The sequence below is a fragment of the Amia ocellicauda genome, chromosome 4 (genome assembly GCF_036373705.1).
Source record: "Amia ocellicauda isolate fAmiCal2 chromosome 4, fAmiCal2.hap1, whole genome shotgun sequence".
Classification (NCBI taxonomy): Eukaryota; Metazoa; Chordata; class Actinopteri; order Amiiformes; family Amiidae; genus Amia; species Amia ocellicauda.
In genome coordinates this window covers 44,871,828-44,891,284 of record NC_089853.1, presented here as the reverse complement: position 1 = coordinate 44,891,284, position 19,457 = coordinate 44,871,828, and the positions used below count along the sequence as shown (strand labels likewise).

At 37.0% G+C, this 19,457-nt stretch overlaps 1 protein-coding gene across 1 annotated transcript; it reads right to left on the bottom strand.

The window, feature by feature from the left end:
- Positions 1–2,440: 2,440 nt before the first annotated feature.
- Positions 2,441–5,054, bottom strand: kcnk15 (potassium channel, subfamily K, member 15). Its single transcript, XM_066702922.1, has 2 exons — positions 4,674–5,054; positions 2,441–3,482 (listed from the first exon to the last, which is right to left on the bottom strand). Exons 1-2 carry the CDS (start codon positions 4,954–4,956, stop codon positions 2,563–2,565), a joined length of 1,203 nt encoding a protein of 400 aa, XP_066559019.1. The 5' UTR covers positions 4,957–5,054; the 3' UTR covers positions 2,441–2,562.
- Between the last annotated feature and the right edge of the window lie 14,403 nt (positions 5,055–19,457).

Here is a 19,457-nt window from a genome sequence, read left to right as displayed (position 1 = left end):
GAATTATTTATTTTATTTATTTTGTTACAGCCTAACTTTAAGATGGAATAGTTGCGGGTATAGTAAGGTTGTTTTGTCTTTTAATCTATCTATCTTATTATCTATCTACCTGTCTGTCCAACTCCCTGCCAAGCCCTGTTGTAAGTGACGCATCCCACTTACTTTGTATGTGTGTTTTAGTGATGCTGTCTTTATTTGTACTGACCATGTTTCCCACTCTTGAACGATTTCCTTGAAAAATGACAATGAACCTCAGTTGGCCTCCTGGATGAAACTGGCTTGTATCATGACGTTCAACCTGAGTCATGTTTGGAAATCACTGCTCCCATCTGCTCAGAGTTAACGATGCTGACTGGGGACTTACTGAGAGAAGCACGCTCCTACAGAGTCCTGAGGTAAAAGATTACTTGGATTGATTTTGTACTGCTTTATTCTGAGGTAAAAAGGCAACAGTGGCTAGCATTATATAACATGTCCATTTCATGCACCGCTTACTCTTACAAAAACTGAAGGCATTCTAATTTTGTATGATAATTTATTTGAATGATAACGTGATACAAAGAGGAATTCAATTCTCGTTTACATTAAAGGTAGCATTCATTTAACCACAGCTATTACAAACAGGGAGAATTGAAGTAAAAAAAAAAAGAGAGCTTTGGACAGACAGAACATCCAAATTACAAATTAAGGTTCAACATTACGTAAATATGTTTGATGCAATTAGGAATCAAAGCATGTTTGTTTTTATGTTAGTTTAAAAGAGACAAATGATTACAATCAAGTTTACGAATTAGAAAACAAATGGTTTATATAATGAGCAGAAACTTTTCTTTTGTCGACAGGTTTGCCTCCATGTAAGAGATCTGTTCCAAACATAATCGTTGCCATAGAAAATAATCTCAGTTCGTGCACTGAATTTTTATAAATGCTGGTCTATGCACTTTTTCCAATTCTGAAAAAAAAATAAAGAAAACTAAAAAGTAATGTGAAGCTGCAACACACTCTCTTGTTACTTGAGCTATACATAACCGATGTATAAAACCCGCAAGTGAAATTGAAAGGTATCACTTGAATTCCAAAGGCACTATTTAATCAGTTGATGGGGGGTTCTGCTTGCTCACTGATTCTCTCAGCATATGCGAGAAAGTGTTTGCAACCTCTCTGGCTGTCTCTTTGCTATGGCAACGGGGTATTATGGTAATTTTGTTATTATTGTTTGGCTAAGAAGCAACACAATCAGATTAGGAGTGAGTGTCAAACAGTGTGTCATTCATTAGATGCAGTTTGCTGATGCATTGATCAGTCCGTCGTTATTCTCACTGTGCCCTCAGAGAAAGTTCTTGCAGTAGGAAATGGGGGATGCTATGAAATGTATTATTAATGACATATATATTCACTGCAGAACAATATTTGGAGGACAGCAGACCTGAAAGCTGAATACTTTTTAGTTTCCCCTCACAAAATACCCTTCCTTGTACAGAGTATACTTAAATTCTGTGCTTAAAACAATGATAATATACATACCATTGTTTTATTCTGCTGTATAACCAGTTATATTCTCTGTTAATATTGGTACAAGTTTCAAGGGGAAAAAAATATATAAAATATATACATTGGTTTTCTACCAGAATTGTTTCTTTTTTAAATGGATAATGAACTGTTACATAAGCTATGAGGTCTATCGATTGTGTTCTGTTCTTGATATGATTTCAGTAGTATTTATTCATATTTTAGCTAGCTAACACAGATATTGTGTATGTGTGTGTGTGTGTGTGTGTGTGTGTGTGTGTGTGTGTGTGTGTACATACATGACAGAAAATGAGACAGATTTGAAATGTTTTGCAATGCCAGATTGTAAAGGAAAGCTGATTGACAGCCATCACTCACAGTATTCGGCAAGTGCAGTAAACGCATGTGTGAAGGGACTATGCAGTATATACAGGTACTTAATGAATGAATAAGCATCATCGAAAAGATGTATATAATACACAAGAGATTAATTGTATAAATTGTCACACACACACATATATATGATGGATAATATGTTACTATTATATAGAATTAAGTAATTTATTATAGTTTATGCTTTATAAATGCTACATTTTTAATGGTCAAAAGTAATTCAATTATCTCTTATATGGGAATCAGTGTGATTAGGGATTTTCACCAAAAGCATGGAAATCAGAGAAAAACCTTTGTGACTTCCCCTTCAAGTAAACAAAGAGGACCGTGGCAAAATGTGTTATATAATTTATGGCCAAAGTTGGGTCTCAATCTGTGTTCAGTTGCCCACCCGCTCCTGTGTGCAACAGGCAATGCATGCTTTTTTGCCATGCAAATACATCAGCATAATAATAATAATAATAATAATAATAATGATAATAACAACTAAAATATAGAGAACAGGTTTATGTCCAATTAAAAAATAATAAAACAATGATGCACCTCATCAAAAGTATGTTTATCTCATGGTTGTGTAAAAGTTGACAAATGTATGCCTCGTATAAAAAATATTATCAAATTTGTACAAATAAAGCCTCCACCTCCACATGGCTCTTTCACCTACACCGACTTCCTCCTGGTTCGGAGGAAGTCCCTGAAATTGCGATGGCAGGGGGATACCATGCTCCCTGGTGAGGATAGGGCTGTGTTTTCTCTGGTGCTGAGTGAGTGGCCATCAATGCGGTAAGAAATTGAGTTGTAGTAGACTGAGTTGGTGTGGCAGCCCAAGTGGTCTTGGTGAGACGTGGCCGGGCTGTCGCAGTTCTGGGACCGGTAGCACATGCAGGAGCAGAACGAACCGATCTTGGACTCCGACTTGGACGGCCGCTGCCTTTCCATGCTCTCCTGATCCTCCGTGGCAGAGGGGATGAGATTGGTGCGACTCGTTCCTTCCTCCATGGGCAGGAAGAGGGTGCTCCTGCTCCGGCCGTCGTCCCCCATACTCAGCGCGATTATGTCCCGCTCTCTCTTCAGGGAAGCCCTCTCTTCGGCGTCCCTCCTCTCGTCCTCTGAGTTCATGGTGAGGAAACGCAAGACCACCAAGTTCAGAAAGGCCCCGATCACAGTCAGGCCCACCAGGATGTACATGAAGCTGAAGGCCACATAGGGAGTCTTCTCTTGGAGGTCCTCCTTCTTCTGCAGGGCCACAAAGTCCCCAAAGCCAATGGTGGTGAGGGTGATGAAACAGTAGTAATAAGAGTGAAAGAAGGTCCAGCCCTCAAAGTGGGAGAACGCTGCTGCACCAATGCACAAGGTCCCGATACAGGAGAGGAAGCCAACCAGCACCATGTTCTCCATGGACACCTCGGTCTTCCTCATGCCCAGACATTCTTTGATCTTCTTCAACAGGTAGCGCACAAAGGTATTCATCCTCTCGCCCAGGCTCTGGAACATCACCAGGGTCAGGGGGATGCCCAGCACTGCGTAGAACATGCAGAAAACTTTCCCAGCGTCTGTTCCAGGAGCCGCATGGCCATATCCTATAAAACCATATGGGACACAGGAATATATCAGCATATTGATTTGTTGATTGATTGTTTTTTTCCAGTTAATGGCTTCTGAACTAAAGCTAGCGGTTTAATAGCATCAGTCCTAGTCTTAAACCTTTTTGCCTATACAGAAGAAACTGCAATTACAAAGAGTCATTAAGTCTTAATTATTATCTGGCACTTAATAGGCCTACTCCTAATAATGAAATCTACCTTTGAGTTCATGTTATTAATCAACTGACTGTTAAATTGACTTAGAGCACCTTCAATTGAACCTAAGATTACTTGCTTATTTGTCTTTGTTTTGTTTTTCTTTCCAATTTTAAAAAAGCAGAAATAAAATTAAACAATTAAATATTGGTTTATCTTATAGTTCACAAGTGTAGGACAAATAATAGAAAGGTTACAATTAAATGTAATTTTTGAAACGTCCACTACTATTAATAATTTAATGGATCTTTTGTTGTTGTTTGGTTGATTATGTCTAATAAGGAATGCTGTTAATAATGTAAATTAGCATTTTAAAATAATACATTAGGATTAGTGTACATCTGTATTCGTGTACACTTTCGGGTGCATATGTTTAATATCCGCAGAATCTGAATGATAGGATTCTGGACAGTGCCTTCACAATACCGGTCATACCACTGATTAAAGCTTCCTAATCATATACCTATTCATTTAGGTAGGCGAGAAACATTAACAAAGAAAAAGCACAGTATTAAAAAAAAAATCGGATTCTGTGTCCAAAGTTAAATGTAAGACATTACAATCACACTGCATTGTGGATTTGGTGAAGCACGTTAAAAGTAACACAGCAACAGAAGAGTGCACATCAGAAGTAAAGAGAACTGCACTGGATATAAAGTCATACTCAATTGCCTGGTTATATATAATCAATCTGGCACTAGTTATGGACTATAGCCAATGCTATTTTAAGTAGAGTAGTACTAGACTAGTGCAAATCAAGGTCTGTGAAACCCACCGAATATGTTGCATCTTTCTCATAGATGAGCATTCAATCCCGAGCTTGCATAACATGTGGTAATGCATCAGTACTGGGTTCAATTATTCATCCTGCACTGTTTTTAAAACTATTTTATTTTCCCCTTGCAGTGTGGCTTCAATGCATTTGCCCGATTGGTATCACACACGTACAGAAAGTGAGAAACCCACACTTGCCTATGGTAGTGATGACAGTGATCGCAAAGTAAAAAGAGCCTGCGAATTTCCACTGCCTCCCGGCTCGGTGGGGCTCTGCTTGCAAGACCACCCTCTCGATCTCCCGGTAGTCGTCCTCCGAGAAGCGGTATTTCTTTTTCATTTCGTTGCGTTTCTGCTCCAGGATCCTCTTCCTGGAGCTCTCGGATTCCGACTCCAGGGCATCGAAGACCGCCGCCCCCACCAAGAGATAGGAAAACATGCAGAGGATCAGAGAGAGGGTCCTGACGTTTTGCTTCTTCATCTTCACACTCAGCTAACTCCTGATGGGGAGGAGAGGAGACACACCGAAACAGGTGGTGCGATTCACCGCAGCAGTGGCAAAGACATACAGCAGGGAAACGGGCGAGGGGTCTAAAGGAAACTTAGATGTGTGGATAAATGGGTCCAATAAAGAACATAAATAAAGACACTGCAGCAAGTAAAATAAATAAAAAAAAACTAATATTTCATTTCCCAGAGAGACAAGACTCACTGGCTATCAGAACCATCCAGTATGTAATTTGGAGAGTCTTGATGTTGGCTTTAGAGGTGCACCAGAATATCATCAATAGAAAGTCGCATGGTTGTTAGTAAATGAAAAAAACTATATATGTATCTTGAAGCCTTTATATTGCTCTTGAAACAGATCATTGCAGTCTGTAACAGGTAGTTGTTGCATAAGGGTTTGCTGTAGGATTCTCCCCACGTCCTCTCCTGCCTCTGAGCCATCCAGTGATCTGCAGCAGCTGTTCCCAAAAATCAAGCCACTCTCAAGTTTGATATAACCGGTGCTTTGATATCTTCACGGGATCTACTTTAATCCGTTAAACAACCGCAGCAAAGACGTTATGTTTTCCCTCCTGTAAGTTAAACAAGAAACCGATTTAAACTTAATTAGGCGTTCAGTCTTAGGTTGTTGTTTTTTTTTTCCCGTTAGCGCTATCATTAGTGCATCAGCAATTGGGGTAATTATCATGGCTACAGTACAGACTCCAGTTCAATCGATCACTGACGACGGATGATTCAAATCCCCCAACACAGAAACTGCAACATCACACATCTGCGGTAGGAGGAAGCAGTTGTTGTTAAGTCTTTATTCCAAGACAGAGATTCATCTTTTATCATGTTCCCCTTTCTGGAAGAGAATGGGCTGAGTGGCTCACAGAAGAGAGGGTGTTGAAAGGTTAATCACCTCTCAGGAAATCTGAGGGGCACCTTTTTGATGTAATAAGGTGCGCCCACCGGAGAGAAAGTGACCGTCATTTCTGTTGTGTATGTACTGGACACCTATAGAAACACATGAGCGCACATTGTTGCCATGCTAAGAAACCTGGAAGTCCACATCTGTACAGTGACAGTCCTTGTGAAGTCCAAAACGTGTATTGTAAGAACAAAACAGACATTAGAAAACAGAATAGAGCCTTATTGTAGATACTATAGTATTCAATCTCAATCTTAAAAGTTGAATTACTCTAATAAATACATTGATAGCCAACAAACACTACCCTTTCCCACATAGGTACTGGGCCAATCCAGTGACTGTTTATATTCTCCCATCACAAACTGGGATTATTCCTCTAACACTGTTCACCATCTACTACAGCCAGAAGGACATAAAAGCAAGGGCTGCAGTGATCGCATTGCCAGGGAGATGAAGCAGCCACTAGAGCAGGATGAAAAGGTTAATCGCCTATTTAAAATGTATTGTGCAACCATTGCTTTTTAAGGCGATGGCGGGAGGCTGGGAAAGGTGCTGACCGTGGTGCTGAATGTTTTCATCCGCTCGACTTCAGCACTCAGTCAATATTGTGGAAGAGCGGCCTTATGGACACTGCAATGGCTGTGGGAAACTTGGACTTATGTAACCCCACAGTTTGTACTGTCGATTAAGGGTCGTGCTAGGACACTCATGACCCATAACTAATGACTCTTTGTCGTATTCTTTTATAAATATTGTCCTCCTAAACAAAACCAATTAAAAAAATAAAAATAAATGGCAGGACTTCAATATCCTAAGTAAGAAGGTGAATAAAAAGGACATCAAGTTTTACCGTGCAATCTAAATTCTTGGATGAATGCTGCAAATGTACAGGAACTGAAATTTCCTGGCAAGATTGTCTATGTAATCCATTAGAAAGCCTGTGGATTGTTATACAATATCTTTTAACAGGTGAGGTCTGCATTCATTGTGTGCACAAAGATTAAACACCTTCACTTTCATCCATCCTCTCTCAAACCAGTGGATGCTTCAGTGGATGACTTTAAAGAGAATTTCATTTAAGGGAGCTGATGTCAAATTATATAAAAACAAATAGTGTTATATTGCCAACAAGTACATATTACATAAAAAATCTGTCTGTTCTCAAAAAACGATTTAAAAAAGTTGATGTCAGCTTAAAGTGTTTCTTTCTGAAATGCTCTGTAGAATAAAATAATGTATCACTCAAGTTAAGCAGTAATCATTTTTAAACATGTAGAATATATATGTATTTGGAGGCTTTTATATAGCCTCTGCTTTTCGTGTTTACAATAGCTCTGATTAGAGATTGATCCACAACTCCACCCCCCACTTCTTTTACCAGCCTACACACAAATCTTGTCCTTAAGTCCTGTAAAGAATGATATGATTTTATTAATCCTTCCTCCCAATTCAATATACACACACACAATTTCAGTCGGTACAAAACAATGTTTACTTTAATATGGGCACATCCTAGGTCTGCTAAGCAGGTATATTTTTAAGAGATGCTGTATACATTTTCCATAAGTTTGACTGAAGTTATAAATTATTCTAACCCTCTGAGTTAAAGGGAGGGGAAAAAATCATTTTGGAAACAGCTTGCCTTCTCATATTTCAAAATCTTGATTACCTTGCCTTTTGAAGCGTGTGTGTAAAAGGTAGTCATGGAAAACTGTGATAATGCATTATTCTAACTGATGGACTATGGCTGGCAGCCTTGACCTTTTATGAAGCTCTCTTGATATCACATTTGTAGCTAACAAAGTCACATCAAGAAAAAGTGCAGCCAAACGAAGTCCGTTCTTAATTAACCCAGCAGGAATACTTTTAAATACCATTAGTCTGACACTCATACTTGTTTTCCAAATTCTGACAACCTTGACATGAACCAAATATGTCAATGAGTGAGGAAAGAGAAGTTCTATTACAGTGTAATCATTTAACAGGCCCAGGTTGTTTCAATGAGAGCATGTTAACAGTATGTGAATATATACACACATATATATATATATATATATATATATATATATATATATATATATATATATATATATATAGAGAGAGAGAGAGAGAGAGAGAGAGAGAGAGAGAGAGAGAGACTCACTCTCACATGGGTAACTCTAAGTCTGGTGATCAGTTTTAAAGTGGGGCTGTGTCTCAATTCAAAAGTTAGGAGATGCCATGGAAACCAGGCAGATACAGGTGGTTGCTATGGCAATGTGAGGAATTGTGCAAGTTCTAGCTCATCAGCATTTTGTTTCATAGTGGGCAATAATAATTTCAAGACCAATCCAAGGGGCTTAAATGTGCTCCCTTTCATTTTCTTCAGATGAAGGGGTCTGAATATGTCTTTCCTATTCTCTCTTGGAACTTGTTATAATTTATATGGTTTTGTGACTCTTGGATGCACTGATATAAAATACGCACTGCAGATGACGATCTACAGAATGGAGTTTGAAAGCATGAACCATCTATTACGTAATGCAAATACCACTTAGTGGGGGAAGTGTGGCCAGGAACAAACATATATCAATTTGAGAGAAACATGATGACAGGAGGTTTCAGTGAAACTACAGTTACACCGAGATGGAAAATGTATATATCCACAATAGGAAACAAAGTGGCCACTTGGGCCATTATTTCAGTTAATGTATGTGTGTGTATAACTCACTGTAATCTAACTGAGCTTCTATTAAATAAATCAGGGCATTTTCCGGCTCAGTGATTGCATTTGGAAATGTATTACTCGTTTGTCATCAAAATAGTAGGTATACGTTTTTACAGCTTTCCTGCTTTGAACAGCCAAACGGTAACAGGAGAATAATATTGTAATAGTTGCCTCTCAATTTATTGGTTTCTGCCTGGTTTCCAAATTCAAAAGCTTAAATTAATGTCTGAAAAAAAAAAAAAAACTATTTTACAAGAAGGGGAAAATGTTCATTTTAATACTCAAATGTATTTTTCTCATGAGATGTTGTTCAGTCTTTCAGTAATTTTGAGACTTCAATTTCTTTCCCCCTTCTTTGTGTTTCAATTATCTAATGTGGCCGTGAACCTTTCGAAATCTGCTCTGATTTGACAAAGCACTCACAAAATCCATTTTATCTCAGCTAGATCAGTCGCACACAGAGCCCAGGTCCTAGCATTATTTTTTCTGAAAGCAGAAGGAGTGAGACAGGAATAGAAGCAAAATAAAATTTCATCTTTCAGCACCAGTCAAAAATCAAAGCACAATTAACTTTTACATGCTCTATTCAAAATGCAATGTCACAGCCTGCAGCAACAGCATATTGTTTGTATTGCTGCTCTTTAAATGTTATATGGATCAATAAACCGGCAGCATATTGACTTATTTGTTTAATAAGTATCCAGACAGAAACACATGCTACTTGTATGGAAGCCATGGAAAAACAGTACTGTAGAATGACAGCTTCCTGATTAGCCAGGTTATGACTACCAATAACTGGCATTTATTGCTAGTGAAATTCCAAACAGATTGCTCTTAATGGCAAGGTTTTCACTGAATAATTTCCTCACTTACGTACTCAGGTGAAAAGTATTTTTGTAAAACACTGGGAACGGCTGTTTTGTTTTTATACCTCCCCCGATTCAACTTATTGACTTATTGCATTTAATTTTCACCCTTCCAGACACAGATATAATTTGAAAGCAATCCTTTGGTTAACAACATGGACAGGAAGGACTCCAGTCCTGATACATCTAGAAAAAGAAAATCTTCTCAGATATTCTGTTCTCCTGTACAATTGATTATTCAAAGGGAAATGACCTTTCATTAGTAATCTAACAGCCTGGTAAATAATTACTCCTTTCACAACAATTAAACTGCAGTGGCTCATTAGACACACACAAAATAACCCACGGGACAAACAGCAACAATTTGTGCAATGAAGGCATTTACACCTTAGAGGAATTCATGAACTTTATTAATGTGAATTTGAAGCACATTTCCTACATTGATTATGTTTTGTTTCCTTTGACAGACTTTATATTAAGGGTTTAAATGTATAGTTTCTTCTTAAAGAGAGAGATAAAAACACACAGGAGATGTCAATCACAATGTATCCTGTTGTCTGTGACTCCACAGCAGCTCTTGTTGATGCACAGTGAGTCGTTATTATCATGATTATTAGCATTATGATGTATAATAGTAATAATAATTATAATGCTATGCATCTGCCACATGGTTTAATTCTAAATCCATTCTGAAAATGTACTGAAATGATGGAAGTCTAATGGCAATAGAGCCATAATTCATCAATATATTAATTTTCTTTACACCTGCTGATGCATCAGTTGAGAGACAGCAGGAATACACTCTCTGTGAACGTTACTAGAATCCAGTTTCCAGCCCAGAGTGCGAGAGCTCAGGATTGTGGCAGCTGTTTCTGTGGTTAATCTGGCAATGTGCTGAAACTGTTGACTTGTAATTGTAGGATGCTACCTCTGGCCTGGTATTGGAGCTTGCAGATGTTCAGGAAGGCTCATTAAAGTTTTCCCCCTCAGTGGTAGTAAATACCTATAATCATCAAACATGTATGATTTACACTGATAAGCACATCGGGTTACATAAAAAAAGAAAGAAAAACAAAAACAGATCTACAGTTCTAAAGTATTACGACAAAGAGAGTAGCATCTTCTTCATTTATCTGTTTAATATTGTTTTTAATTAATTTATAATAATAATAATAATAATAATAATAATAATAATTATTATTATTATTATTATTATTATTATTATTAGTAGTAGTAGTAGTAGTAGTATTATTATTATTATTATTATTATTATTATTATTATTATTATTATTATTATTAGTATTATTAACCACAAAATCACTGGGCTTGAAAATAAAGGGATGTTGGGGACTGGATACAATGGGATTCTGTTACAGAATAATGACGTCAAATAGGATGTTATTGAGAATAATAAAATAAAATCTGCATGTGGGAGACTGAAAAACACACTTTAGCCACATAAGAACAAAAGGTACACCTGAGGCAGACTGTGGTCGCCAGATTTGATTGAGTTATATTGATGTTACTCAAGGGTGTCTGTTTGTTATCTGAATTGGGAGATAACATTCGGGAAATGACAGATCTACCGGTTGTAAATTATTCCTGCGAGTGTCTTTACCAACGTATCCCTGATTGAAAGTCCAAGTGGTTGAGGTTTGTGTGTTCACATCCGGCACACTGATCACCTCTGGTACACCCCTGAGCAACCAGGGTATGAGAGAACTGTTCAAATGAGACCCAGAGCCACTATTGATACCAGTCGGTGCAATGTGTTAAATTTAGTGGAAGCTTTTTTCTGTGTTTGGGGACATATCTTTTTCCTTTAATTTCAGTGCAGGCACACTACAGAAAGTATATTTTGAGTGTTGTTTATTTTGCCTTTTTGTTCTGCTGTGCGTATGGAAACATAAACATTTCTCTTCGCCACTTTTATAATTCTATAGTGATGGCCCAAATATAAAACCAGTCTTTCAATATCTTCGAGAATGAGATGATACGACTCCAGGTGAGGGCTCTTTTTCAGTTTCAGGTAGACGTTCTAAAGGGGAACTATTGCTGTGATCTATAAAATATGAAAATGTGCCCTCTAATAGTACAATGAGCTGGAAAAACCTCTTTGAAGCTAATTAAGGCAAAGGGCAGCAGGATTGATTCTAAATTCCCGAGAGACATCACCTTTAACAAGGAGTCACTTAGTGGTATGGATTACAATTTAATTAGACATGCAATTACATATGTACCTATTAGAAACAGTTAATAGTTATGTGATTTAGCAAACATTGTTCCCTATTGACTGGCATTCTTTCGGATATATTTCCATATGAATTCCTGTGAAGCACTGTTAGGCTTGGAGGCATCTGCATTAATAGAGCAATGTGCATCCGCTGACCCCAGGAACTGATGCAAATTTGGCACTGGGCAAAAAGCTTAACAAATTAAGCCCCTAAGAAAACAGCTTCTCACAGAGATCTGTTAAGGAACAAAAAAAAAAAAAACATCTTGAAAGTGAAGATTTCTCGGCACAAGCTGTGGCTGCAGATGTCTGTTCTGAGTCACTGCTTGCAATTATTAGTCCACGACTGAGAGCCAAAACAGCACAGCACACGTGCGAAGGAGAGACTGAAGACCCGCTGTGAAAACTGGACGGGCTTTTCTGTACAAGGATTGAAGAGCTCAAGAGAAATATGCTGAGATGAACCAAGGCATATGACAACGAAACTGAACCACACTAACATCGATGAAACAGAAACGAGAGAAGAAGCGAGAACTTTGGCTTGTCCCCTGCTGCTTTCTGGCTCCAGCCCTAGATATCCATATTCATACAGAGCAATTAAGCAACACTACAGGCAAGAGTCGATTTGGGTTCTTTCCCTCTGATTTAACATGGCTCTCCATCCCAGGAACAGTTTCATTCTATTCATTTTCAAGCAATGTTGCTTGTTTTAGATTGAATTCTAAATCCAGTCAAAAGTACGATACAGAAGAGTAAAAAAAGGTACCAAATCCACATAATGCTATACCATCCAGCATTTATAACAACTTTTTCCTCATAAGAAATTGCTCATTCTAAGATATTCTGGCTTGCCTGAAATTTCCAAAAATAAGTCAATTTAAAAACAAAACAAAGAAGCTTCACAATTAACATAATCGGTCGGATTTTGAGTTCTGTCCCTGCCGAATGTCAGTCAAAGTTACCAAGCTTTGGAGTTATTCTTATTCATCCACAGTTCTTTGTGAAGGAGCTTAAAATGAACTACTAAGCAAGTGGACCAAAAAGAATTGCAGACATGTTTAAATATAGCTCTGAATCCTGACGAGCAGCATCTAAAACACACAAAAAAAGGGGGTCCAGCAAGTTCAGCCACAGTCTGATGATCCCTTACAATAGCTGACAGCAGAAAATAAGTTAATGCACTCAGCCTAATCAGTCTCTCCTGTGCTTTTGCGCCTGGATAATTGTGGACTAGATTGGATTAACATGCTCCTTTAATGCCTTGCTTTCATCTTCGTGTCCTTTGATTCCCTCTGAAACAGAGAGGGACGGAAAATGATTTGGATTTAATGACTTGATCTAAGGTCATTTGTGGGAGGACTTCGGCCCGAGCCCAAGTCTGATGCCTCTGATTGTAGGGTGGATTGAGATAAGGACATGAGGTAGAGTGGGTACAATATGCTACCTCTCTATAGACGGAGGGACTGTAGTTGTAGTTGAAAGTATTCACACCCTTCCTCTGAAGCAGTGCTATTTAGTGACGCGTCATCGGAGTTTGCGGAAGATTGATTCGGCCTAGAGAAAACTGTAACGATGCCAGTCAACTGATTGATGAGTTAAGACCTGGGATGGGCAAACATTGGACCGCCACACCATTGATTTAATCTCTGCAAACCTATAATCTATAATTTGTATAGTGTAAAATGCAGGCATGGTTTGTCTTATCAAGATAAATTTTGATTAATATTACTGGAAGAGATAGGGACCTTCATTAATTCACCAATCTATAATCTATAATCTATAATTCATCACTTCTATTTGATTCATGAGGTAGCCCCAAAATCTTACAACATATTATTTATTATTATTAAGAACATAAGAACATAAGAAAGTTTACAAATGAGAGGAGGCCATTCGACCCATCGGGCTCGTTTGGTGTCCATTAATAACTGAGTGAATCCTTCATATATCCTATTATTATTATTATTATTATTATTATTATTATTATTATTATTTATTAGCAACATATAATCATTTATCATAAACATAAATGATCAACATAGAATTCCTGATGTTGACATAATTAGTGTAATTAATAATCACAAACGGCACCCCGGTATGACTTGACTACATCTTTAGCTCAAACTGTTCCCGAGGTAAGCTGTAATTCTCACCCGCGACGAGGAACATTTGTTCTGACTATGAGACGAGGTCTGGTGACAGCAGAGGGTCAGTTCTTCTGCAAACATACTCATTAATCACAAGAGCCCTGGCTGAAGGGATTTGTATCACAAAATTGGAGATGAATGTGGCAACATCGATCATAGCCGGAGCTCCCCTCCCGCCGAGCTCTTCATCTTAGAAGCAGTTTGTCGTTGTGGCTGCCAGACAATATATCCATAGCTTTCATAGGGGAGGTAAAGCAGGAGTGGGTGGTGAGTAGATTAGTGCACTGGGTTCATGTATTGGGCTTTTCATCTCTAAGACCTAGCTCTTGGTGCTATTAGTGCGGAAAGGTTTCAAATCTGACTTCTGTGTGAGGTGTTGCCACTTCAATGACAGGGCATTTTGTTACTTCCCATTACATTACCTAAGGGGGCTCTGTCATATCTCAGCTTTCCAATGTGTGTGACTTCTGTGCCTTTTGTAATTCTCAAAGTGTGGTGTGGGTTGTTATACGACTTAATGCTTTAAGGAAAAGAAAAGAGAGAAAAATATGTGCACGTCTACTGCAATTTGAATGGCTTGGATCTTCTAAGGCAAAGAATGATTAACATTTTGGGGCTGTTGCAAAATTTGACATGTGACAGAGTTTCTTTATTAATAAAATGCATTCCTTTGAATAGCATTATTAAAGCAAAAACTAAACATTAATCAAATTTCACGTATCCTGTATTCAGTACAGTGTACACAGACTGTGTTCGTTAGCCAGTGTCTTTTGAGTTAATTATAGAACACTTTAAACAAGTCAGAGAGCGAAGAGCATAGTTCTCAAGCTGCTAGTTCAGTAAAGGGACAGACATGCCCCTTGTAACTGAGAATAAGGTCTATGCAGCAAAGTGTGCCCAGGGTTCATCATGACATCATGTACCAGCAATTAAATTGCTTGACTCAGAGCGACCAGTGTGATTTACTTTAATCCTTGCTCTTTACAATGTGACTCAAGGTAAGTGCCCTTGATACTTTAGAGAGGAGATTGAGTAATGGAAAATGAATACAGTTCGATATCTAATTCGAGCCTGAAATGGAATAGTCCTTAAAAGACCCTGGAATAACTGCCCATATTTCTAACTTCACTACACACCGGTTTCATTACAGTTTATTTTCCAGAGCCATATTTGTATTCATCTAATTATATCACCATCACCATCACCATCAGCCTATATTGATCCACTGCTGGATGAAGGCCTACCGAAGATGTTTCCATTTGCTTCAGTCTACAGCTTCTGTTCTCCAGGTCACACCAGCAAAGTGTATGATTTCATCTTCCCATCTTTTATGTGGTCATCTTCTAGGTCTTTTTCTCTTGGGATCCATTCAACAGTTTCCTGTGTCTATCTTTGATCTGTCTTCTTGCCCATTGCCATTGTAACATTCTCACACTTTCAATGATGTCACATATTTTGGTTTGTTTTCAGTTCCATTCTACCTCTTCTTGTAACTCCAAGTACGCTTTGAGTCATCTGCAGTTTCTGTATCATTTTTGCATAATATGGTAATATGCATTGATCAAATACTTTGTTAGCTATTCTATCATATAAATTATGTATACTTAGTACATTTCTTGGATTTTGCTTCCAATTATTCCAGTTTTTTTGTTTTCATTTTTACTGAATATATTTCATTGTCTATGTAATGTGCAAACCATTTTAAAGACCTACCTCTTTGTACTGCATTTTGACATTGGCGACAATATTGACTTTTCTGCTTTACCCTTTAACACAAAACCACAATTAAGCTTTTTTTCTTCAATTTATTTTCTCAACACATCTAAAGCTGACATGCTGCTGAAATTGTAATTTGCTGCAGAATGCACTGGGATTAATAGTAACTCTTGTTATGCAAATGAGATTGCACTTTATATATGTATATAGATTGAAAAGATAAAAATAGAACTTTAATATAATTCTGATGAATAGAATAAGGTAATTTAAATAAAGTAGAAATACATTAAAATACTTATGTGGAAATAATACTATTATTAGCGGTAGTAGTATTTTCATTGTTATTGATTAATTTGGAAGCCTCTGTAGGTTTTGCATGGAGAAGGAAGTAATGACGTTAATTTGGTGGTTGCCTTGGAGACTAGGAATGGTTATAGACCTTGTTGATCTGGTGTCACTAACATTTTATTGGAAAATGTTCGTAAAGCAGATTTGTATATCTTTTTGTTATATATTTTTTTCAATGTCATACAATTTAATTAGATGCTGTACAATTCTGCAGGGTCAGAATCTTTTCTGGCTGCATATTTACATACATGGACAGAACAGTTTGGGGAAGAACAGATTCCAGTACCATATGGCTCCTAAATTTATATACTCCAAATATTAAAAATAGACTTTGATCTTTTTGTCCATATTACTCTTTATATATATATATATATATATATATATATATATATCCCTACTGCTGCTTTTACTCCATATATCAAAAGATGCTCTCTAAATGGCCTGGCCAGCTGAGCACTTTGATGTAGGACCAGTGTCACTGTAATCACATTGCTTCTGTCTGTGTTTTGTAAATGTTTACAAAACTCAAGTTTCAGAATGCAGGACCATGTACAAAAAAGGACAACAATTTATTATTATTAGTTGTAATATATATATATATATATATATATATATATATATATATATATATATATATTAAACTTTATATTTTTGCACCCCAGTTATCGTCTACTGTCAGGAGTTGTGTTGCCTTGATGTAATAGCAACATTTCTTTTCTCCACACAAGCCAGAAACAAAGATGACAGGAAAGCAATATCATTTTAGCCGACAAAAGAGCTCCAATCTGTTTGCCAGCTGTCGTTCCCTGCAGCTCTGATTTACACTCTTGCCTGTTCAGCTTTCTTCTCCCTGTTTGTTCTATCTGATCTTATAGTCTGCTTGGTTTGCTGTTATTTTCCATATCAAACCATCTTTTTACTTCCATTTTATCCTCAGCAGACTTCTATTTCTGTCTGTCTGCTGAGCACCTGTCATGATACCCTCAACACCATCCGTCTGCCATTGGCGCTGATACCAGCCCTTCCCTGTTGTCATGACAGTTGGTTTTGTTTAAATTTTCCATGGTCATACAACTGACCTTCAGGTCCGCTTTTCCAAAATATGATTTTGGACTAACAGCTGTGAACAAATCAAAATAAACAAATACACTGAAACTAGAGGATACTTTGATAGCAGCTGACAGTACTTTTCGCATGATATATTACTGGATATGTTACAGATTCATGGTAGTATGGAGGTTAATATCAGTGGTTTGTAATAAAAGTAGTAGTGTAGTAGTGTAGTGTAATTTAGGTTAGAAGTAGTACGCTTCAGTAATCCTATGTCAAATTAAGTAAGTTAGTAGCTGAAGTGTAATAATAGGTATGTTAACATTCATGATAATATGAAATAGTAAGTTAGTATAAGTATATGTAAGTATTATTATAGTATAACTAATTTTAATAACCGATATACAGTGAAACTACCCCCCAAGATTAATTAAACCATTAGTACAATCATAACTCTTTAAATATAAAAATACAAGCACAATTAGGAAAATACAGACAAAACGTGGTACAGAACAGCCAAAAAGTGTCATTTGGTAAGAAAACAATGTCACACGCTACCAAAACCTGACATACATGTCCAAACAAATGTCATACATGAGCAGAATGTTTCAGAAAGTAATAATAATCTTGCAAGTGAGCAAGACTCTGCTTGTTCTCACATGCAGACTAATAATGATCTTGCTAGAGAGTGTAAGAAATGTGAATATTGATCAGCACCTATATTGAACTAATCCAATAATCCAAATAAATAAAAATTGCTTATTCAGGGCCTGTGTGTATTTGCCTTTCTTTCTGTTCCATGAGTCTGTATCAGACTGAGACATTATATCACTCAGTTCCCAAAACATTTGACCTACCTTGCCTTGACATTTACAGGGGGATGAGGAAAACATTATTAAACTGATAAAAAATTGTTGGCCACCATGTCACAGAACTTGACATTATCCAATTGCACATGAGGGACATCATATTTACTCATTATCTACATTGTTGATTATTCAGTAACCAATATAATCTCTTATACTTAATCAGCATTTCATGAATATTGATTGATTCTACCAATTTTATCCCATATATGGGTCTCTACAGATAAATAACCGCACCTATTTTTGCTCGAAGCTCAGAAATATTTGTGATTGAAGACAGTTCTTGTACAATTACTTTCCAAATTGTTATTATTATTATTTATTAGCAACATACAATAATTTATCATAAACATAAATGATCAACATAGAATTCCTGATGTTGGCATAATTAGTGTAATTAGTGTAATTAGTCTCTCAGACTGACTTGTGAAATCAAGTGTCTAAGTGTCTAAAGGCAAGTTTAATAATCCAGTAAGATATCAAGTCAGGATAGTTATCACATTTAAACTTGCAGAGCTTTAAGCTGTTGTCTGAAAGGCAGGTTATATCACTCATCACAATCATAAAAAACAAAGAAAGTACCTGTAACCACAACAACAACAAGTGCAAAATGTTAGTTATATTGCAAACATTCTTAATTGAAAATCTAAATTAAGAAAGTTTGGCATGTTTTTTTCCATACTATTCTCAACTCAAAATTCTTTACAGAAGACCCTGCTGATCTAAGGCCTATTTGTGGTGTGTGCATTTCCAATATACAGTATATATTCTAATAGATATGCAATGGGGATAGATTTTGTTTTTTAAGGTTATATTAATCTAAAATTGCTTGATTTTTTAAGTAAATTCCCAGATGAGACACACCGATGTCAAATGAATACAGAACATAGGAATATAAATATCTAGAAATCACAGTAACACTTTATATTACGGTGTCATTAATAAATGATTGGCAAATAGTTGATAAAACAGTTAGGAAACATTATCAATTCCATTAATAAATTATCAATAAACCTTTATAAAGATATGATTTATGCCAGCATATTCTGTCGCAGTACATAGTAACTATGAATGTACCACAGAAAACTACAAGACCATAACAGTGACTCTAAATACAACAAAATCCTTCTCACATACAAATGAAATTCTTTTCCCGAGAGTTTGTTACTAGTTTTGTGATTTCTGTGCGACTGGAGCTCAGCAGTAGCTTTGTGCTGTTTTACAGAAATGGAGCTGCAGGTTGTTTGGAGAGAGTCTGTTTCCCAGAAAGATAAAATGCTATTTATATGTCATGGCATTTGGGCACACACACGCAAACGAAATCCGCTTTATTCAGTCTTCGGTATGGCACCAGTGCAATCCACCTGATAATGAAACAAAAGGGATTAAGTTGAAATGAAAATTAAAGCTCATAAAAAAAAAAAACTCCCAGCTGCTGACACACTCCCAAGACTGTGGAGGACTGTGCTTTGTGTTTTGTATCTTTGGTTAAGATGCCTCTTCCATTATATCAATGCAGGGAAAGTGGTTATAAATAAAATAAAGGGATGATTATTTGAAACACTGCAGATCAAATGGGCCAGTGAGTGGTAGCTGTCAACTAACCCACACAATGTCACCCTAAATACC